Raw genomic sequence first — 23806 nt, 5'->3', positions numbered from 1 at the left:
AACGGAACGCATTTTATGTACAACATACTAGGAAACTATTCTGATGCGCACACCCAAGACGAAAATCACGAATAAAGTAGCTAACTCCCTTGCATGCTTTGAAAGTTAAAGTGTCGGAAAGCAAGCGTGCCGCTGACAAAACAAGTTCATGCTATCACGGTTTTCTTAATTTAGAAGAAGAAAAAACAACGCTCTAACGAGCGCTACGTTCCAATCATGAATCATCCACTTACGGTATATTCAATGCTGCCCTTGGGTCTCTGAAATGACATCCTCCGGCCATCCTTCTTCTCCAGGCTCCTTTTCTGGCCAGTGTCTAAAACAAAAAGAGGCAAGGTGCGCGTTAGATTCATGGTCCTCCTCTCGGGATGGTCACAGGCTGCTGGCTACAGCAGCCCTGTGGGGAGACATCGAGTTCACCAGTCTCACAGCAGCCAGCGTGTTCGCAGCGACTCGTCTGAGAGCAGCGCGCATTCAACTGACAGAAGGAAGGGGACCATGATCTCTAGCGCTGTGCATTCTTAGGCAAAATAACCACGTTCACAACTGGGAATTAAGGGTCTTAAATGAGTACCCGCAGCAACAGCTCGTGTATATATAGGGGAGAGATGCTGAATTGCCAGGCTTGCATGTGCAGAAAATACTGGAATCTTCAGCAGCGAGTTAACGGTTCTGGAATACATTGACACCATTTGAGGTGCACAACAAACCATGTGCTCTGACAGTGTCACACGTAACTGGCAACATATGAAAAAGGTATGTTCTTCAAAACTCCAGGAAGCCTTCACATTTATAGATATATGTTAAACCCCCGTTTGCAGCGAGCTTAACATTCTGTATGCTACTGTGCTACAAAATAAAGTCCGACCATCACTGAAATTACATTTAAAAATATATGCAACATTTAACTAAGCAGACTACATACAACTGCACAACGTTGGAGATTTTTTTCATTTTTGCTCTCCATTTTCAGAGTTTGAATGGCAACATCATTTTGTTTTGCAATTTAACAAAATAATTAAAACTAATTCAAAACATCATAAAAGAGGACTAGAATGAAACATGCAAACATGTCTGTAAGCAGATTTGCAATGTTTTTAGAATCATACAGTGTGTCAAGTGTGATGCGAAACAGAGGAGGCCTCAGGAAAGGGGGCTTGGTCACATTGCGCTGGGCGTGTGATAAATTAACGGTAGTCGACTTATGCAAGGGCCACCTGCCGCAACAATCATGAAACCCGCAAACAAGTACTTTGGGCCACCCAGCATGGCCTCGGGTAGTATTTTTTTGCATCCAGTCTTCATACTGTAAACAAAACTCCCTCTGGTCCAGTTACCAAATAACCTGATGTCAGTAAATAAATCCATTTCGGATTCGGGACATACATTATTCAATCAAAAAGTAAATCATTTTCATTCTGTAAATAAATGATCCAGGCACAGTGCAATGAATAGCTTGTATTAAGTGTTCATTTAGGGGTTCAGCTCCTCTGCTGTCTGCCTGTTCTTTGATAATCTGTTGATATTAACCCCATGCAAGGGGGTGCTAATGGTATGCACATATTCCCTATGGGGGCACCAGACTTCTCAAGCTAAAGGCTGTGTCACTTTAAATGCAATTCTGTTGACCAAACAGACCTCAACGTGTTAACCTATCCCCGACACCATTCGCTGGCCCTGAAATCATCCAGGAGAGCAGCAGTTGCAAAAGGGGAGGACGACCAGACCATTAGCACACACTTGAATTACTTGGTGCTTTAAACAAAATCAAAGAGCAGGGCTCGACATTGAGGGGAGCTTGGAGCTTTTTAGCTCCCTGTTGCCTAGAACAGCCTGATAAGCTCGATACAGACATCTACCAGGATCTACGTTTGGCTCCCCAGGCCAACTGATGTCGAACAAACCTTGCACATTTGGGACAATCTATAAACAAACATTAGGACACATCTATGCAACATTTAAAGCATGAGGGCTAATAAATAATAGACAAAATGATAGGTTCGCATCTTTTGTGGAAGTTAGATTGGCAGGACGCTAGCTGCTTATTCCCCAGAAGTAGCACCTAGATACTGCATTTATTTTTTGTAATACAACATTTTTAAATTAATTTTCTTAACAGAGCATTCCAAGAAAAAGAACAATACTTACCATTGCTTGACATGGTTGTGTCAAAAAATCAACATCATAAGGCGTAAAATCCCCTGGCGGCCCCAGAAAGTCTGGCAAATGTGTCAATCTTGGTCCTAGCTGATATTACTACCCTCACTGAGATCTTCCCTACCCCCTCCCCGCTCCTCCCATTTGCCCCACACCTTGTTAAACTTTGGAGGCCATCCCCTGGCATTATAAATACGCCTTTCCAAGACCATACTCCTGTTCATCTCTGCCATCCAGCTCACCATTGGTGGGCGATATGGAGCACCCCACTGCGAGGCCTATGACTCTCTTAACCAATCTGAAGACCACCATTAGTAAGATTTTCTCGTATTACCCCGAGTAACACACATTTCGGATCTAATGGTACCACCAATTCCAATACATTGGTCAGTCTTTGTATACCTTTCCCCCACAATATCTGCACTAAGGGACACTCCCACAAGGTGTGGTAGAACGAGCCATCAGGTCTCCCACCTCGCAGGCAACAATCATCATCCACCCAGCCCCATCTATACAGCTTAACCCTTGAGTAGTAAACCTGGTGCACAAACATATTTTTTGAGGCAGAGCCTAGAGGATATACCAAACTACCTCAGGGACATCAGCACCTCCACCCACTCTTCTGGCTCTATGTGGCCTATATCCTTTTCCCACCTGCTCTGGAGGCTGACAATTCCTGGGCACCAAAAGCTGACAACACTTGGTACAACGTGAAGGTAACCTTTGTCTCAACACCTGCCGTGAGCAGGTTGGCCTCTAGTGGGGAACACTTTGAGGTGTCACTGAAAACCGTGAATTGAGCCCTGACCGCGTGCAATAGTTGTATCTATCTAAAGTTATCTCCTCTCCCCAAGGCATACTTTTCTGCAAGGTCTCAAGGCAAGAAGACCCCATCTCCTGAATCACGTCAGCCAGCCTCAAAATTCCCTCATTAACTGCAAAATATTCTTGTGTGGCATATTCCAGCGTCTCAACAATCTCCGGGAAGCCCAGATAATTGGATTTCAGTCTCCAAGAAGGTGTTGGTAACTCCCGCCCGCTCTCGAGTGTGATCAATACTGGAGAGTGGTCCGATATTCCTAGCGCTAACACTTTTGCTGCAAGCAGCCTATGGCCCTCGCTCTGTGGAATGAGCAGGTAGTGTAGCATGGAAAAGGAAGAGCGAACCCCAGTGTAAAAAAAGAGTAGCCAGTCTCCCCGGTGTGTAAGGCCCTCCATGTATCCAACCAAGCCATTGCTCCGGCCACATGCGATCTGTCAAGGACTTTCTGTATCCATCACATCATTAAAATCTCCCCCCAGGTTCCATCTCCCTGCGTCCTCTAAATCTATCAGCTACTCACGTGTGAGGGGTGGAGGTGCGAACATCGCTACAATTCCCCGTATGGCTATCCACAGTTCCCCCTGGATAGGCACAAATCTCCTACCTGGGTCGGTCTTCATCTCCATGACCGAGAACAACAATCTTTTGTGAATAAGACTCATTGTGTCCCTTGCCCCCCCATCGAGAAGCCAACGTGGTAGGCCGCCCTATAGTTTGTGCATATAAAGAACGGAGAGTGGCGATTGAGTGGCAGTCTCAGGCAGTCACCCTTCCTCTTTCCCGTCTGTCTGCTGTTTCTACTAGAGGTGGAGCATTCTACTACAAAAAACCCTGACACCGTGGAGTGGCCGCGGAGTGGCAGTCTCAGGCAGTCTATGGCTGCGAGGCCTGCAGGGGGTGCTATTGCAGGCACTGGAGTTGGGGCAACGCCGGAGGAGGAGCGTTGTTGCCTTCGCAGCTTACGCTCGTGGAAAGAAGGCACTATTGACAACAACAATGGACACCAACTCCAGCCCACGCAGCGCCCTTTATTACCTGCTCGACGTCCCCTGTCAGACCCCCAAAATGTGGGGACCAGGACCTGCTTTACCTTCTCTGCTGGCAAAGGTGCCCAAATCAATGTCCTAACTAATGAAGATGAGCGCGACATCCGCTCGCAGAGCTTTCTGAACTCAACTCCCCGCCTGATAGCAGCGCAGCACCCCGCTATAGGGACAAGTGTGCCTCAGCTCCGCTGGAAAAAGGTGCCCCTGTCTGCCGCCACACCATCGAAGGAACCCCGCTCAAATATCCAGCGATAATCTTACCAACTTTATCAATGGACGTGGCTTCCCCGCCACTCGTAACGGGCTTTGGGCTTCCCTGAGCAACTCACCTGATAGCGGCATGGTGGTTGCGCCTCCCGAAGGAGAGACGTGCCCCCAAGCCGTGAGTGGATTGCCAGTGGTAAGCCCGCTTCCCAGGAAGACAGAGACAATGGAGAACCCGATGCAGCCAACAGCGCGGCTCTGGGAGCTGAACGCGCTTCGGTGGCCCGCCCCTTTGTGAGGACGTACCTCCAGGACCTTAATACAGCCTCGAAAACACGCCAATGGCAAACACGGGTGCAGATACACGGGGTGCCTGTAAACGTCAGCCACAGGCTTTCCCCCAACGCAGAGGACCTGCAATTATCCAACTCCTCGCAGCTTTCTACATCATCACAGGCTTCTCCAAAAGAAACCATGATACGACTTGCAAAAAAAAAAAAAAAAAAAAACAAACAAAGCCTGTCGGAAGAAAAAAACAAAACAAGTCCCGTTGTCTAACTGGGTCACAAAAAAAGACGACCACCAACACAAAAAGACATTAGGTGAAGTCTCCACCACAAAATCAAAGCAACCTCGCCAGACCACAAACAAACTAGCACTAATGAATAGTGCGTTATTGAAAACTGCCAGTGGACAAACTACACTTTTAAACACCCAGACATACTTTTTCAAAAAAAGCAAGGAAAGTGCAAGTTCGACATCATAGAAGAGGTTGTGGATGCTGAAATGCTAGAGGCAGTTCAAGAATCGCAATTACCAGTTAAAACACGCAAAACAAATACTGGCATCACCACGCCTAGAAAAAGTCTATCCATTTCACCAAGACGGCACCTTGAAAAATCTACAGACCACATACCAATGTTTGGCCTAACCTTGACAACTGAAGATAACTTCCCGAGAAACACTTCCCCACAAAAGCCTAGTCAGAATCAGGTGGCTGCCAGCAGTTTGCCTCCTCAAAACGCGATCCCGAGAGTGGCCACTGCCCATTTACCAGGTGATGCACCTGTCCACCGAACTGCTCCTCTATCAAGAAATCTCGCCATACATCCGAGACCTATGATTTGCTCTAATTCAGACGTGGCATCGGAGCCTAGCCACGAAAACTCTGGCTTAAAGATTGTACCATCCGACGGCAAACTTGAGCGAAATGCGGACCTACTTCTTACTCCAAAAGGGCATAAACCACCCCTTGCAGAATCCTCAGACCCGACAGCAACACATCAAAAGGCTTACCATCCCGAAGAGCATCTCTTCCCCTCTTCCCATCTACGCCTCCCAAACCCAGAAGACAGAGTGACCTGTTCCATGCCAGCTCAAAGGAATCTTCTGCAAAAAAAACTGATATCTTTTCTATCATGTCATCGGTCACCATTGCACTGGCCCCCTTCAGCAAACTCCACGAGAACCTAAATGACACCCTTAAAGATCATGCGTCAATTTTTCGCAATGATGCATTCCAAACTCAAATTTGGAAGGATACATCAACACCATAGAACGAAGCCAGAGGACCAACCAATTTCCTGAGAGGGTTAACATTGTCAAAAACGAAAGCCTCCTTAAGACACGATCTACACCATCTTATAAACTTACTGAGAAAGCAACACAGACGTTGGCTACAACAACCCTTATAACGACTGACCCCTCACTTTAAAAACCCTACACTTAAGTGGGAAGTCTCTACTCAAACACACTGTTAAGACGGATTTCTGAACTCTGTCCTGGAGGGGCAGAGGTTCAGAAGGCCAACCTAGTTTCTTGGAACAGGGTAACCTCTGGACAAGCCAGACCAATCAGGGTAGCGATCGCGGCGGTCAAGACTAGGTCTCAAGAGGGGTGAGGGTGACTGAAAGCCTGCAATGAGCACACAAAGCAAGGACACTTACAAATTACTCCAAGCAGGTGTTATATTAAAAATATATACACATTTATTACAAGGCCTTTGTAACATTGACCGTAGCGAGAAATCACAATAAAACTCCAGTAAACCAACACACATACCAAACCAATACAATATATATACAAATACAAACAAGTCTAACGAGTTAGACGCACGAAATGTGTAGACCACCTAGATGGGGAGGAAAACAGGCAGTGCGAATAATAATTAGACCCAAGAGGCACCTAACTAAAAGGAAGTCCAAGCCCTACGAAGAGTGGAGCCTTGTGCTCAAAAGTACCTGCACACGCTGGTGCCAACGGGCAAAAAGGGGAGACTCTTCGAGGGAATCAGGCAGTTTAGTTCGGTGAACAAATGAAGATGAACAGAGCTCTGTGACTCGAGCGCAGCCTCCACTGTGGGCAGAAGCACAGCGCGAGTATGGAAAGGCGTGCTGTTAGACACAGCAGGGAAAAGCTATGGGCTCCTGCAGGAGGGCGACCAGTTCCTAGCGATGCTACTCACTGGTCTCCGATGCAAGCAGACCCAGGCTTCTCCGCGTCAGTTTCAGTGCTGGCAGGTTCAGATACGAGCAGGGGACGTCTCGGCGTCGTGTAGATTCCGCAGCAGCAGAAGTTGAGTTGAGGATGTCCCAAACGCAGTGAACCCGCACAGATTGTTACCACAGCAGGGCAACGGAACTGGCGTGTGTATTTCAGCCAAATGTACACTACTCACTTCAGACCTGGGAATGCCAAGTGTACGAATCATGTGAGAGTGACAAGGACTCATAATACAACACAACCTGACGGCGGTTACAGAGCAAGACTCCTGGGTAGGCTGGTCAGTCTGCTGGATGGCCCAGAGACACTTCCGAAGGCTTACGTGCAAGAGATGGTGAAGATGCTGAGAATAGTTGTTCCCACTATTCCAAGGGTCGAAGTACCAGTACAGGCCTTCTCGTTCGATCCGAGATAGAAAGGGTTTCACAAAGCGACAGCAGTGCACAGGAGCAGTCCTTCAGCGGGTCACCAGCGATTCCTCCGTTCAGCCTCGTCGTTGCAGGATACTTGGCTCCTGTATGCCTTTGTTTGTGAGAACTCAGGAAATCGACATGGTAGTGGTGTTTCCAGCCCCCTCTTATCCACGGTTTCCTTCGCGCCAAAATGGAGGGGACCCAATGGGAGATCTGCTCACAAAACACTCACACCATACGTAGACCTATCACGGACCACGGAGGTCCCAGGCATTCACGACACACTAGACTCTCTGGCACCCAGGATGTGTATTGGGACCAGACATCCCAGCCCACATCCTGGAGGCACACACAAGGCCTGTAGAAGCCCGCAAAAACATCTGTGTTTCGCGGGAAAGTACATGCCCAAATAAGGAAGGCCCTGGGTCGGCTCGACCTGGGGGAGGTGAAGGGGGCAAGACCGTCAGCGGACAGGACAAAGAGCCTCGTGGTCTGGCCATTTTGGGAGCCAGACCACCATTTTGGGCTAATTGCGAGAAACGCGCCTAAAACGCCAAAAGGAGCTCAAAAACACAAGAAACGATCGCTGCCACCAATCCCGCCCGTGATTCACTTGCACCGTTCATTTACAATCCAAAGAGAGTATCTAGGGCCTGTAGAAGACTAGAGACCCAAGAGAGCCGTAACTTAGCTTACAGTGCCCTCTTGTGCCATGATAAAGAAACTACGGGAAACAACGTTTCCCGGTACTGACTGTCTTAATGGCATGTCAGTTTCGCCGTAAGAATGGAGCGAAAGCCCAGAGGAGTGCGGCAGAAGGCTGCACTTCTCTGGCAAAGTCTAGATCAGGGTGAAAACAACAGCAAAAAGTTTAGGGTTGCCACATGGAAGGAAAATTACCCAGTATTAAGAAATCTTTCCTAACACACACCACGGCTCAACTAATGAAAAACTGACAGCTAAACCAATGACAACAAAGGCTAACAACATGGATGGGCTCCCTCAAGGTACAACTAAAGACACAAGACCTGGAAAACATTGCAAAGTCCAGGATGATGAAATTATCCAAGTAGAAGACAGAGAAAATACCCCACAATTGCACACCCAGAGTGAGGATCTGTCAAACAAAGAATTTGCCATCTTTGAATCTACAAAAGACAAACCTACCACCAAATAAACAGCTGGTCTTTGGACTACACCCGAAGGAAGTCTCCAAACCACCAGAGGCTAGAACATCAGCTATTCAAAACACCTCTCCATTTCATGGGGGGACAGATGGTAACCCAAAAGAAAACTCCATGGCAACCTCCCCCACGAGAAACCACATAACATCACCGAAAACAGTTGATGAATTCCTGGCAACCAGTGATTTGATGGAGCTCAGCGAACATCACGAAGAACCTGAGACCCGCTCTTCTCTGGATCAAGTTCTTCCTACAAGTTCTTCTCAAGAAAGCGACCCAACGGACGAAGACAATAGCCCGACCTTCACATCACCAAACAAGCGCTTTAATAGTCTAAACAATGACAGAAACAGGCGCCCTAGGACAGCCTTAGCCAACGACGATTTAAAGTACACCAAACACAATCTAACTGGCTACCGTTCAAGAGTAAGATCTTCATCTAGGCCAACCACAATAACGAGAGAACCAAATACAAGAAATTAGGCCCATATCAAACCAGCAGTCGGCTCCCAAACCAGACGACGTCTTTCACCCATGAATGGAGCGTGAGATACTCCACAGTCATCAGCTCCAGCACAAGGCTCTAGTCGGGCCAAACAACATCAAGGACCAGAGCCTAGAGAAAACCACAGCCCCACATTTAAACTGCGCCAGCACACAGATAATAGAGACTATATCATACTAAACAGACGCACAGTGCTAAAGCTACTACTAAGCATTTCCACTCTACGTACACTAAAGTCTGAAGACCTTAAAATTGTATAGCCTAGCCACAAGGGGAAAAAAGCAATCTCTCTGCTCTACAAGCATCTCACAGCGTGGAAGCGATGTTAAAGGATTCATCAGAAAGATTAATCTGAAAATGCTTTGAGCAGACTGCTTTAAAAAAAAAAAAAAAAAAACTTTCAAAGACTCCTATCCACTCACCAAGATGGCGAACATCAAAAAAGTTATCTACACAACTGAGCAAAAAAACGTTTTGTTAGCTTGACTCAGAACGACTTTCAGACCCGAGCGACCCCATGGAATAGAAAGGGGCCAAACCTTCCCAGTGCCTTCAGAAAACAGATTCATACAAACGACCATCACACTCCCCAAAAGAACCCCAAATTTAACACTAGACGAAACAGTCGACCGGACTCAGCTACCAAACAGGACCCAGACAGGCACCCAACTGGCCCACAGTCAACAATAAAAATGACAACTACGCAGGCCTTGCCAGCTCACCCTAAGTTACCTGGGGGCAACCAGGCATGGTCTCTCTGCTCACTGTGCTCAGAGAGGCGCAGCTCCACCTCACTGATGAGGCCCAACAAGGCTGAAACACGTGTATGAGGTTGCTGTTAGTACTCTTGTTCAGAGAGGAACTGTCACAGCATTTCGGTGCTGGACTGCCCATGTGGGCGGGACAAAGACTGATATGCAAATGGGTATTTCCTATCTGTGAAAGGTACAGTGAGCAAAAAGCAGATGGCTGTGAACTCTCAAAGTGGTTAAAAACCACTGAACAGGTTATCATGCTGTGTTATTTCGAGATAGGGGTGCCTGCTACCTTTTTTGTATTGCCAGCTCAGAGCTCAGGGGTGCCCAAACCAAAGAAGCCAGCCTCGGACTGCCAATTATGGGCATGGATACCCAAAGTACTCTCAGCTCGTCTTACAAAGTAGCAACACGCCAACAACCAACACCAATCTATGACCTCCCTCTCACTAACGCTGGGATCCTGGAACACCAGGGGCTTCTCCCACTTGATGGTGTTAGAGAGAATTCTCTGTTTAGGCTGAATTTCCTAACCTAGTGAATCCCCCAGCAGCTTTGCTGGATTTCTGGAGTTTGTTTTGCTCTCCTGCCAAGAGTGAGACTCTTTTCCTCACACTTTTGGACATGATTTGAGGTGTTCCTTTGACTGTTAATGTGTTTTGTGGGCTATGGGGTCTTTTACTCCATAGGGTCTCATGTGTTTTTACTATGTGCGTTACACAGCACCCTCAGTGGAGTGACACAGGGGTGTCATAATGACACCCCACCATAGACTCCATACCCTGGGACCGACTACTGTCTCCCAGGGCATGTAAAGTCACAAATGGCTTTATTAGTCCCAAATTTAGTAACAGAACCAGTACAACCATCATAATGTGGAAGTACTGGTAGGGGTAATTCGATTGCCCCTGGGTCTGTTTTTCGAGGGGGTACTGTGCAGTCCTCCCTCGTCGAGTTTCTGGCTGGTGGCAGTGGTTATCACGCGTAATATTCCTTAAGAATATTCTCTATGGGATTTTCCCATGTATTTTAAACGCACCACTTTCTGGTGCAATGTTAAAGATACCGCTGGTTTATTTATTTAATATTAATTCACCGGTACAGTCTTTTTGCCAGAACTCGGTTTTAAAATGGCGTTTGTGTTCGCCTCTGTAACTCCAAACCAAAGGTCGAGCCCTTTGTTACACTTTGGGCGGGCTTCTGCATAGAAGCCCTCCAAAGTGGTGCCACTCTGTCTGGGTACCACAGGGGGAGTGGGAGGGGGTTTAGGCACCTTGGACGAAGTTGCCTTGCCAACCCAAGTCGCACTCTTGCGTGATTGGCCCAAGTGGTGAGCCGCCCTGCTCACCACTTAGCATGTTTGATTGACAGCTAGGCTGAATGAATGGGGGTTTCTTGCATAAAAGCAGGGCTTGCGGACTGGAACTTCAGAAGTCGCCACAGGACCTAAAAATCAGAAGAGGGAGAAGCTGAGCCGATCTGCAACGACGACACCCCAGTGGAGCCCTGCTGAACCGTCTCACCACTTCCCGACGACAGAGGAGATCTTCTTGCCGGAGAGTCTCTTCCCCTTGAGCTGGTCGGGACAACCAGTTTGCTTTCTTTTTCGCCTACCAGGACGTCTAGTGGTCAAAATGCCTGTGCCAAGCACCCCGGCAACCGGATAGCCACTTACCACTGAACCGCGAATAAAAGTACCGCTCCTTTTAATCGAGAACTCTGCGGCTGGTTCCTTCCCTGGCAGTACAACAACCTTCGGCTTTCCTCCCCGACGAAATCTTCTCTTCCCCCGGACGATGCACCGACTTGCACCCGCTGCCAGGAACAACTGCCCCCGCTGGAGCGTTCTCACCATTTCAAGGTACCGTGTCCGCCTGGCCTCCCTTTCTATAGATTGCTACAAGGTGACAGTAAATCCTTAACCTTCTAGACTGGGCTGGTCTTTTGACCATCTAACTGGTCCCTTTCTTTTGGTCCAACTTCTTTCTGAACCTTTGAGACTTTTGTGCACTTTTCAACCGTGTGACCTTGGACACATTTCGTTCTGATCCCCTTAAAGTGGATCCGGCTTTCTGAACTCTAACTTCACGGTTCTATTCTGCCTTCCTCTCTTGTTGTGTTCTTCTGAAAGTGTTTGGATCTGTTTCAATTTATGCTCTGCCTTTCTCTCCCTTTTAACCCGAATTATTAGAGTGCCATCTGCGTTAAGCGCTCACCGCTGTCTGAAAATAAGTGGTGCTTTACTTAAGACTTGTCTAATATTCTTTAAAGGGAGTGTATATACTTTAGTGACTGTGTTTTTGAACTTGCTTGATATTAGTGCCATTGTGTTTTCTTAGATGTGTTTTTAAATAAATAATTATATATCTTTTGACACCAAAGCTCTGGTCAGTGTTTGCTTGTTTTACTGTGTTTTTCTGCCCTATTGTGTATGCTCTGTATACTGCCTAACTCTTCTTGAGAGAAGTCTGACTGTCCAGCCACAGCTACCAGGTAAATCTGGGTGGTGCAGACTGCTACCAATTGGGTTTACTGCTAACTCCTGTAGTCTTAAACTTTTTGCAGTGGTCCCTAAGGGAACTGCACAGGTTTCTGCCTAACAGACGGCTCCCGGTGAGATTGATTTGGCCTTTGCCTGCAGGAAACCTGGCTGGTTGAGAAGCTTAGCTTGGATGGATTCGAACTTGCCTTCTCCCAGGCTTGAAAGGAGCAAAAGGCAGTCCTTCCTCCGGTTTAATGACAGCAGTGCACCTGGGCAGTGGCCTCCAGATTAAAAGTATACTGTTTGCCACCTTACTAACTTTGATAGTTTTACTGTTGTGCTCCCATCTTGATAATCTCACTGTGGTTCCTCTCACCACTTCCATCGTGATTATGAACATCTACTGGAACCCCTTAACAACCACTATGGATGCCTTTTTGGAGAAGACATCGAACATAATCGACAACATCTACCTGGAACATCTGCAATTATTGACTACATCTTTATATCACAGTCGCCAATTCCTGACAGATGTTAAAGTCATGAAATCCACAGCAAGCGACCACAACCTATTGACCATGAAATGGTCTTCAACGTACCAAAAGAAACCTCTCTTTTCAGCAGTCTTAGAGCCTAACACAAAGGGAAATCGCTTAAGACTGACTGCAAACAGTATATGTGACTTAACAACCGCCTACAAGGGATCCAAACACAAGAATAAGGCAAACCAGCATCCCTTATCTGTTGATGACAGTCTTCTCCTAGTTAACTACAGAACGAAGCCACCAACAAACAACAATAAGTGTCAAACATGGAAACAACAAACACATCGTTTTGCCCCCCTCCTGACTGCAAAAAGAGGCAAAGTACGCAAAGCAAGAAGGCTGGCCGCCTGTAGGAATACTGAAATCTCCAGAAACGCAGCCTCTGTAACCGTAATGGCCTACAAATCATGGCTAAAGAGCTATCGCCTGACCTTATACCAATGAGACTCTGAAGCAATGCTGAAGGCCATCGGAACCGGAACTCTCGAGACTTCTGGTCCTTAATAATTAGCACGACAGGAAGATCCACAGTTGAGGCCTTGTTAAACGGAATCTAGGAACAGACCTGGATGAAGTTCTACATCGATCTATTCACAGCCCCCTCGCAAACAACTCTGCCGCCATCAAATGAATGTGAGGGGCTGTGGATAAATCTCCATGACACCGAAACCATCAGGGCCACAATCTCCAAACTGAAAAACTCAAGGGCACCAGGGCCGGACGGCTTCACCAACACCGTTCTAAAGTCCTTACATGATGATTGGACTTCCTTCATCAGCCTTGTCCTGAAAAGATGCACAGATCAAAAGGTCCTCCCAACATCTTGGTGCTTATCAACAATAGTCCCAATTTTCAAGAAAGGCTGCAAGGGGGGGCGTGGCCAGCAGGCTAACGAGGCGGACGTGAGATCGCATTGCTCCCATGCCGCCAGCCAGATCCTGAAACAATACTGCTCTATTTGCCAGCCTGCGAAGACCTAAAACGCCTCATCGACGTGGGAATCGGAGCCGGGAGACCCAGCCACAAAGGTTGCATGACACGGGCCCACGCAGCGTAGGACTAACAAAATGGCTGCTGCATGCTGCGGATAAGCGGAGGGTGCCGCACGCCGATGACAGACCCATCCGGCGAGAGCACAACGAGACAGCGGGTGGAGGAGAGCTGCTCTGTGGCCCAGTGTGGGAACCGCCGCCGTTGCCACGAACGGGCGAAACCAGCGGGTGCCTCCCTTTTCCCGCTTACAGGAGATCCCCAGGGCGGGTGGTCTCCCTCCCCCGCTGAGAGTCGGAGACCGGGAGCGGGGTGACCCTGGTTGAGGCCACCGAACACCCGTCGCCAACGACCTGCATTCACAAGGGCACAGATATTCGGGCAGGCATCGCTGCCGAGGCGCCATGGGAACTCGCGAACCATCGTAGTTCACCCCGGGGACAAAGGCGCGGGAACACCAGCTGCCCGGAGCCGTAACAGAGTCGCGGGCGCTCCGCTCTGCGTAGAGCACCTGCCGGGCTCACGGAGCGGTGCCCACCCTTCTGTCTACAAGCGATGGCTGCTCAACACGCCGGTAAGGGGAAAGGTGGACAGGGCAGCGGGGCCGGAGCCACCGTGTGACACTCCTGCACGGTTCCCTCACGATACAGTACTGCCCCTGGGCCCCCGATGCAAACTGTAGACGCCATATGCATGCCCGCCTCGAACTGCATAGACACTAATCCGGCAGGGTGCTGCTGGGGGTGCCTAACTGGGATCGATAACATTCGCTGATCCGATCTCCTATTCGCATCCCCCTTCAGGGGAGACACAGACCCTCGAAGCCAGCACACCAGAACAGCAGAAATGGGGAAAGATAAGCCCAGAAAAACCTCCACACAAAGCAGAATTGAGCAATACGCAACCACATCAGTGACTCGCTGCCCAGAGAGGCCGTCACTATCCGATACAGACTGCATGGAGGAAAACATCTCCCTCAGGGACATTATGAGTGCTATTGCCAGCTCTAGAACCTCTATGGAGAAAAAGATGGACAGGATTGGCGCGGACGTGTCCCTTCTAAGACATGAGTTGCAGAAGCTGACCTCACGCACCGGGGAAGCGGAGGCATAGATTTCGGAAACTGAAGATAGTCTACATGGGATAAACCACCAGATGTCTGGCATGTTAGCACGTATAAAGCTTCTGGAATCGAGAGTGGATGACAGTGAAGGAAGGTCTAGGCGGAACAATGTCTGCATACTTGGCCTTCCCAAGAAGACAGAAGGGGCTTGTATGGAATTATTCCTTGAGGAATGGCTTGTAAACACACGACGCACAGTCCTTCTCCAGGTTTTTCTCCATTGAGCGGGCCCACCGCATACCGACCGGCAAGATCACGCTAGGTGCACCGCCATGCACATTCATCGCAAGGTTCCTGAACTATAGGGACAGAGATACGGTACTGCAGCTGGCGAGATCTAAAGGGACTGTTATGTACAATGGATCAAGAATCGCCTTCTTCCCTGACTTTACCAGGGAAGTACAGAAAGCACGCCAATCATTTGATCCGCTAAAGAAAAGCCTGCAATCAATGGGAGTCAAATACGGGCTAATCTTCCCCGCCCAGCTCAAAATATTCCACAAGAACACAACGGTGCACTTCACAGATCCTAAGGAAGCGTGGAGCTGGGCCGAACGGCACATAGATGGTGACTGGGGTGCTGAGGGGGGGGGGGGCGGAGAAGGGAACGCAACAGACTACACCCTGAGCGACCACCCAACTTGGACCCGCAGCAGCAACAACACATGGAGAACCCACAGCAAGACGCAGCATAACAAGTAGCAACATTATCTTTTTTATCCACAATGCCGCAAATGAAACGCAATGGAGCCCACACCTTACACCGCAACCTTAGATGTGAGTAATAACAGGGCTGGCGGCCAACCAAACAGCCGCCCCCCTCACACAAGCAAGAGTACCCAGAGGACCGTAAAGCGGTGTTCTACTGCCCAGCCCCAAGCTATACTCGAACTACAAAACCCGGCGAACCCGAGCTGCAAAGCCTTGTCACCGCAGGGTGGGCATATGTAGAATAAAGTTCAAGAGTTCAGAAGTTTATATGGGGACGACAGATGCTTCAGTTGGGGGAGGAGTATGGCGAGGGGGAAGTTGTACTTAGTGTTCTCTGTTTTCAATGTTTAGCATGCAATGGCATTGCGAGCACACCGAGCAGATCAAATGCTGTACAAAGGTCGAGTCTGCAATCGAAGAAACACTTGTGCAAATCTTTACCCCAAACAACCAATGGCACCCGAGACTGCCTCAATCCCAAAAAGGTTAAAATTCATGTTGTGGAATGTGAATGGGCTGGGATCCAGTATCAAAAGAAGGCTAGTACTGCAGCACATAAACAGACACTCCCCGGATATAGTCTCCCTGTCTGAAACGCATCTAGCGGGAAATGTATGCACATTTTTCCAAAGATCTAACTACTGCTCAGCGGTGCATGCGTGCTTCTCCATGGGATCAAGAGGGGTGCTCATACTAATTCATAAAAGACTTCCGCTGGAGATCACGCGCATACTGCAAGATAGAGGAGGTCGATATGTACATATCCAAGCAACGCTCTGGAGCCAAACCCTGGCACTTATGGCCGTGTACTCCCCACCAACTCTCCTTAACAATCTGCTAACTGAGATTACCCCCATCCTAGCAGCAAACCTCGCCGACACATGGGTGATAGGAGGGGACTTCAATGAAGTCATGGACAATAACCTTGATCGCACGCACATGAGGGCCAGGAATCCAGCTACCAAATTGGCCTCTTTCGTGTCTGCAATGGGTCTGAGGGATGCGTGGCGAGAAATACACAATGAGGTCCGTCAATATTCATTCCACTCTGGAGCTCACGCCTCGATGTCCAGAATTGATTACTTCTTCTTACCACACCAAATTATACACAAAGTGTGCAGCGCATCCTTCCTCCCACGGGGAATCTCCGACCACTCCCCACTGCTACTTGAACTAGAAACAGCGAGACCATGACCGCCCCCCACGTGGCGGCTGAACTCTTACTACCTGGGGTTCCCAGACCTTCAAGAGAGGATAGAGGCAGCCACCTCCAGCTACTTCGAACTAAATGCGGGCTCGGTTGACGATCCTAACATACTATGGGAGGCATACAAGCCTGTCCTAGGTGGCGAAATTATCTCGTGGACATCGGCAAAGAAAAAGGCACAACGCGAAAAGATCACTGAAGCCGAAAATGAAGTTATGTCCAGGGAATCGGATTACATCACCAGCGACACCCCTGAGACGAACAGAGCCCTCATACTGGCCCAGAAGAAGCTGCACAATCTATCCTTAGACTGTGCCAAAAAGGCACACAATGCCCTGAAGGCACACCTGTACGAGCCGGAGGAAAAAGCAGGCAAAAAGTTAGCATGGCTGGAAAAGCGCAACAAAGGTCAACTGAAGGTGAAGTGCATTAGGACCTCGAACACAGATCTACTTTTCTCTGATGCAGAGATAGCAGAACGTTTTGCTGATTTCTACAAGGACCTCTATAAACCCCCCACCAACACAACAGCCAGCACCATACTGAACAGTATCGATCTCCCAACACTCACCACAGAGCAAGCCACTGCGTTGGATAACAAAATAACGAGTGATGAAATATCAAGAGCTATCGCCCAACTCCAAACAGGCAAAACCCCAGGTCCCAATGGGTTCCCATTTAACATTTGGAAAAAACGAAATCATCTAGATATACCCACCCACATGCTCAACATGTTTGAACATTCCCTACACAAGGGTGATCTCCCATCAGATCTCCGTAAGGCCACCATTATAGTGATTCCCAAAAAGGGCAAACCCCCAGATGAATGCACCTCATATCGGCCCATATCCCTGATCAACAGTGAAGCTAAAATACTAGCCAAAATACTAGCCAATAGATTACAATTGGTCATTACAACATTGATTCACCCAGACCAATGCGGCTTCATGCCTCAAAGGTCCACAAGAATGAACATTCGTAGGCTACACCTGGCGCTAGAGAGAGAGCACCGGCCCTGCAACAGTCACTGGCACTATAAGCCATAGATTTAGAAAAAGCCTTTGACGCGGTGTATTGGGAGGCTCTATGGGTAATAAAGCGTAAGATGCAATTCGGGGAACCATTCATAAAATGGGTGCAACTCCTTTATAATAATCCAGTAGCGGAGGTAAGAGTGAATGGGTGGCCCTCGCGCAACCTCCAACTGGGGAAGGGCACCAGACAAGGTTGCCCGCTCTCAGCAATGTTGTTTGCACTGATAATAGAACCATTAGCAGTACTTCTACGGGGCACGTCCACGTGGACTGGCTTCAGATGGAGCGCGGACTGGGAAGATAAGATATCCCTCTATGCAGATGACCTCCTAGTGTATCTGTGCGATCCAACGACCTCCTGCCCTATAGTCACTCAAATATTGATTACTATGGAGCCTTTGGTGGCCTTAGAGTTAACTGGGCCAAATCCATACTGTTTCCGGTGAAAGGAATAGACTGCATACCGGCATCTGGTTCCCCATATCAAGTTGAAACCACACAGTTCCGCTACCTGGGTATTCTAATTACACATGAGCTGGATAGCTATGTAACGCACAACCTATATCCACTAACCAAAGGATATGAGCAAGATGCAGCCCACTGGCAAGCATTGCCACTGACATTGTTAGGCAGGGCAGCGCTCTTCAAGATGCTGGCCCTTCCCCGGTTCTTGTACATCCTCCAGAACGCCCCTCTCCACGTCCCTATTGAAGAATTCCATAAAATAGACGGAACAACACGTAAACTCCTGTGGGGCGGGAAACACCCGAGAATAGCTCTCAAAACCCTTCAACGTTCAGTCTGGGAGGGGGGAATAGGGCTTCCGAACATCCAGATCTATTACTGAGTGACCAAAATGGCGACAGTCAATGACATACTGCATGGGGACCCGACCATCCCCCGTATAAAAGCCGAATTAGCTGCACGACACGGCATGTCCCAGATTGAAAGCCTCTACTGTAAACAGACTCGTCCCCCTGAATGCACGATAATAGCGCACACAGCCCTGGTGTGGAAGGAAGTACACAAACACTTAGGATGGGCCAACAAAATTACCCCAGTTCAGCCCATCTGGAATAATGCCCACCTCATGGGCCTCAGTTATCTCCCGAAATGGCAGACCTGCGTAACAGCTGGCATACAAACCATTCAGCAAGTATTCGTGAACGACCAGATGATACAATTCACCAAGCGTGTGTCATCGCACAATCTCCCAGTCACCGAACACTTTCAGTATGGACAATTACAACATGCACTTACACTGCATAGGGATCAGTTGGCAGACATGCCGGAATGTACACCCATGGAAAGAAATATAGTTATAGACAGTGTGAAGAACAAGGCCACATCTACTATGTACAACGCCATCTCCTCATTTGCCACGAAAGAGCTACTGAATCTGAAAACGAAATGGGAAAATGATGTGGGCCCTATACTACCCGAAGATTGGATATCGACTCTGATGTATCCTAGAGACTCTGCAATCTCTGCAAGAATTAGGCTTGTCCAACTGAAGATACTTCATAGGATATATTATCCCCAAGTAACGTTGTATAACTGGGGTAAAACGACTGACCCCAAATGCCTATGCTGCAAACAAGAGGAAGGGACCTTCTATCACATCCTATGGCAGTGTGCACGTATACACTTCTGGAATAAATGTAGCAAACGACTCTCAAAAGTCATGTGTCGTCCGGTCTCAACGGACCCCAAACTCCTTCTTGTGGGTATTGAAGATGAAGTAGATATGTCTCGCTTCGAAAAGTTACTCCACTCGACTGCCGCAGGGATTGCCAAAAGGAATATTGCGCAATTGTGGGGCTCAGAAAACACCCCGAAATATGATCAATGGATATCAGATATAGACGCTATCATCCTTATGGAGCGCCGAGTCTACCAAGCACGAGGCTGTCCGGGCAAAGCAGACAAAATTTTGTGAAAATGGGAACAGACATTGTAAATCATGTACAGCACAGTCAACAGACATTGAGTCGCTACTCTGCAAAGGCCACGCGCTACAACATCACCATCGGATACCGCCGGTATAAAATCAACAAAGAAAATGACAATTGCGGATCCGGCCTTATCTATATCGTACAGCATCTGTGTCTCTAAATACGCTTATACCCAAACAGAACCTGCTCGCACTGATTTGCCAGTTGTATGCAAAGTTATATGATTGTGTTTTGTATGTTTTTGTATTATGGAACGAAAACAAAATAAAATGTGTTATTAAAAAAAAAGAAAGGCTGCAAGTACGATCCTTGAAACTTCCAGCCAATTGCCCTACTCAATGTTATTGGCAAAGTCTACGGATCCCCGCTTCTGAAAAAATTCCAATCTTGGTCAGCTACAGCACCCTGTGTCGATCCGTTCCAGTCAGGCTTCAAAAAGAACATGAGAACCAGTACAACATCATGCTCCTGAGCATTCTAAAAGCCAAGATCATCGAAGGAAGGCCGCAGGTCTTCCTGGCCTTTAGAGACCTCACACAAACCTTTGACTTGCTCAACAGAGACTAACTGTGGCAGAAACTATTATCGTGGAAGTGCCCAAACAAGATATTGGGGCCCTTAAAAGCCCTCCACATGAATACGAGAGTAAAAGTCTGCCTTAACCACAAAGGCCTTCTCTCGGCAGAAATCCCTACTTTCAGGGGTGTAAAACAGGGATGCCCGGGGGGCGTGGCTTGGCGCCAAGATGGTTGGTCTGGCTCTCTAAGAGCTCCCGACCGTGTCCACACGCCAACACCAATATGCCCCAGTGAAACCCGCTATTCAGCAAACCCGTCCGATGCTGCTAGCTCCCGGGGGACTCCAGCACGCAGAGGCCGACTCTTAGCCCACGGGACCGCGGGAATCCCGAGGAAATCAGCAGATCTCGGCGGGCCCCGGGAAGCCTCCCCGCACCAAAGATGGCAGGCACAATGCCAATGAAGATGCCCTGATGCCCACGTCGCAGCGAGCGGGCCGCCCGGACCAGTCCCCCAGCCAGCTGAATGGCCCTGAGGCCCCACTCCGTGCCCGTCTCCCCGCTACAGCCTGCACACCACCTGGCTCTCACCTGCTGTGGGATCCTCTGCGCCGGAGGTCCGCCGGCCTCACTTGCCCCGGATCGGGTCGGGTGCACAGCGGAGCGCGCCTCTGCGTGTTAAAGGAGGAGGAGGAGTAACGGAGGAGGCACCTTCCCAAAGACCATCAGCCTGGAGCCTCCCCCACAAACCCGGACTGGCGTGAGCTGTCAGATCTGTTGGGACAGTCACATTGCCCGCCCGCACCATCCGCACAGGGGGCCTGTCATGACAACTGCCTCCTGCTCCTCCCTAGCAGACCTCTCCCCAGACACCTGCCATAAGTGAGCAGCCCCGCCCGACAATAAAGAATGAGAAGAGGCTTGGCGGTGATGGCATCTTCCCCAGGACTGACGGCTGTGGCGTGCAACCTGCAGGGGGATTCCACAGAGCTCCCGTCTCCACCCCAGCCTGCTAGGAGCCGCCAGGACTCCTGGCACAACAGCCGTGTTCGGCGGGTGGTTCGTCCCGCTCCACCTCTCGGGGAGCCTGCTTCCGCTCCTGCCTGCCTCACCATGCCGGCGACTTAGGGACTGGGAGCCCCCCAGAAGCCTGCCTCAAAGGGTCTAACCGTGCCCCACACCTTGCGCCTCGCACTGCCCTGGAGCAACAGCAGAGGGTAGGACCGTCTCTCTCTATCTCTGCAGCGCACAAACGTGACACTATCCGGCCGCCTGGGCCCCGTGACACACTCTGGGCTCAGAGCCCACTACCAACTGGCAGCACCCCCCCTGCGACCCTCCACAGGTCGGCTCCCCCAGGGCACGTTAACTCTAACCACCGGCTGGAACTGCAACCAGTGGGTGGCAGTCACAGGGGGGGGGGTCTGATTGGTTCCGGACTTAGAGAACCCCCCAGAGCAGCACAACAAGTGGCTTGGCTTCACCTCCGAGCAGATCTTCGGCCCCGGAGGGCTGCAGGCCCCTCTTCCCCCCCCCCACCCCATCAACACCAGGAGGCCCCTCACGGTCTGGTGACACCTGCTTCTGGATTCCCATCACCTGGAAGCCCTCGGAACCTGCCACCAACTGGCAGCGACCCCGTTTCCCCACTCCCAGGCCCCACCAGCATCAGGAAGCCCCTTTGGACTAGCAGAACTTACGCCTGTCGGCCCATCTCGGCGCCTTCCCTTCGCAATCGGAGCCCAAGGCTCATACAGCACCCTGAGCCCTAGCCCCAGCCCTGGGTCCGGGGTAATCAGGTGAATACACAGCCTAGACAGGCAGAGCCCGGGAAAATAGGGTTCTCATCCTGTTCCGGCTTGGGGGGACCTCACCCAACTGCAAAGCACCCGGCAACCCAGAATGTCTAGGAACCCCAAGCCCCCGAAACAAGCAGACATCACCTCCCTATTCACGGCTACCATGACGGAGAAACCCAAACAGGGAGAGCGCACCGAAGAGCTCAACTCGGGGGGCAAAGTTGATACCGACCCTGGCCAAGCAGCACAGGGTGGTCATAAAAGGGGACCTCCAAGACCTCCTCACGGCAATCACCAAGGAATACCAAAAAGGGACGGAGTAACTGAAAAGCAAGATCTCCACCCTAGACAAGCGGGTGGGGGAAATAGAATCTAGAACGGAAAAAATAGAACCCACCCTATCCAACAGAATTTTGAAATCGGTGAGGAGGTGGACACGATCGCGATGCTGGAGACCAGGTGTGAGGCCGTCAAACTCAAACAGGAGGATGCCGAGAATAGATCCAGGCACAACAACATCCGCATTAGGGGTATCCCCCCCCCTCAATCCCTGATGCAGAGCTGGGGGCCTACGTCAACGACCTTCTGCGCTTCATTCTAACCCTCCCAGACGGGGCCCTCCCTGGAACTTGACAGAGTGCACAGAACCAGGGCTAGACAAAGCAGCTCCTCCTCTCCGGACGTCCTGGTGAGGGTGCATTTTTCAAAATCAAAGAGGAGATCATGCGCGAGTCTAGAAGCTCCCCCTGTATACTCTTCCGGGATGCCGTAATCTCCCTATACCAAGATCTTGCCGCAAGCACCCTGGCAAAGAGGAAAGCTCTGAAGCCACTGATGGAATGGCTCCGCGAGAGGAAGGTAGTTCACCGCTGGGGATTTCCCATATCCCTATCCTTTGCATGGGAAGGCAAAAACTGACATCCTCACACCCAGAGAAGCGTCTAGCTTCCTGAACCCAGAGGCAGAGCCAAAGGAGGTCGACGGGCCCGCCCAAATCCCAGGGGGGCACCTGCGGGAGCTCCTAAAGTCCTCGACCCGCGTCGAGAGGAGGTGCAGACTGCATGGCCCCCTCGCCAAAAGCAAGAAGAGTAATAATGACTGTACCGGAGGACATCCCCACCAGAACATTCACCTCGCCACCCCCTGGCCTCTGGCAACTCCGGCTCCCATACATACGGAGGCAACACAGAGAACTCAAGTTAACTTCAAGCAGCGTGGCCCGGGGCCCCCCCCCTCGGGGCTCGCCCAGTACGGGTCGCCCAACACCTAGGTATCCTGGCATCCCGGGGGGGTCCCAAGCCATCCACTGATCCCCGACAACTCGGCGAGCTGGTTCCCCCGGGGACGCCCTAAGCAGCAACCTTAATCAGTTTCATCGACTACACACGAGGCGCTGTTGCCTCTCTTTGTCTCGGCACGTTGGACCTGTCGTCTGCCCCATTGGCTGAAGGCTGGTCTGGAAGTTCTTTCAGATGGGAGGGGTCGGGGGGATAGTTTGGGGGGGTGGCTTCCGCAGAAGGAGGACTGACGGAACATGTGTGCAGGAGGGGGTCTGCACACCAATCCATAAAGGTCACAAATGGGGACCCCGGATAAGATACTTAACTTGACGACCTGGAACGTCTGGGGCCTGAACGCCCCCAGGAAGCGGAAACTTGTGGAACAAAGACTAGCCCGGCTCGACTCAGATGTGGTCTTCCTCCAAGAAACGCACCTCACAGAGCCAGACGAGAAGCGCATAAACTTCCAAAGCTACCCGAGACGCTTCTTTGCCTCGGCTAAGCAGAAGAAAAGGTGTGTCGCCATTCTTAGCAGCAACTTGCCCCTGAACCAGGTCACTACAAAAAAGGATCC

The 23806-nt window shown here is 49.9% G+C and overlaps 1 protein-coding gene across 6 annotated transcripts in view; it reads right to left on the bottom strand.

Moving 5' to 3' along the window:
- OXR1 (oxidation resistance 1) overlaps nucleotides 1–23806 on the bottom strand; it is a 3084878-nt gene that overhangs the window by 1399700 nt on the left and 1661372 nt on the right. For all 6 annotated transcript variants that reach the window (XM_069621494.1, XM_069621497.1, XM_069621492.1 and 3 more), the window contains one exon: nucleotides 234–316. In XM_069621494.1, the coding sequence (XP_069477595.1) occupies nucleotides 234–316 (83 nt within the window). The remainder of the gene's footprint in view (nucleotides 1–233; nucleotides 317–23806) is intronic.

This window comes from Ambystoma mexicanum, chromosome 5q (assembly GCF_040938575.1).
Source record: "Ambystoma mexicanum isolate Mex_15411 chromosome 5q, UKY_AmexF1_1, whole genome shotgun sequence".
NCBI classification, from domain to species: Eukaryota; Metazoa; Chordata; class Amphibia; order Caudata; family Ambystomatidae; genus Ambystoma; species Ambystoma mexicanum.
Note: the sequence above shows the minus strand (reverse complement) of the source record. Positions and strands in the feature narration are given on the sequence as shown.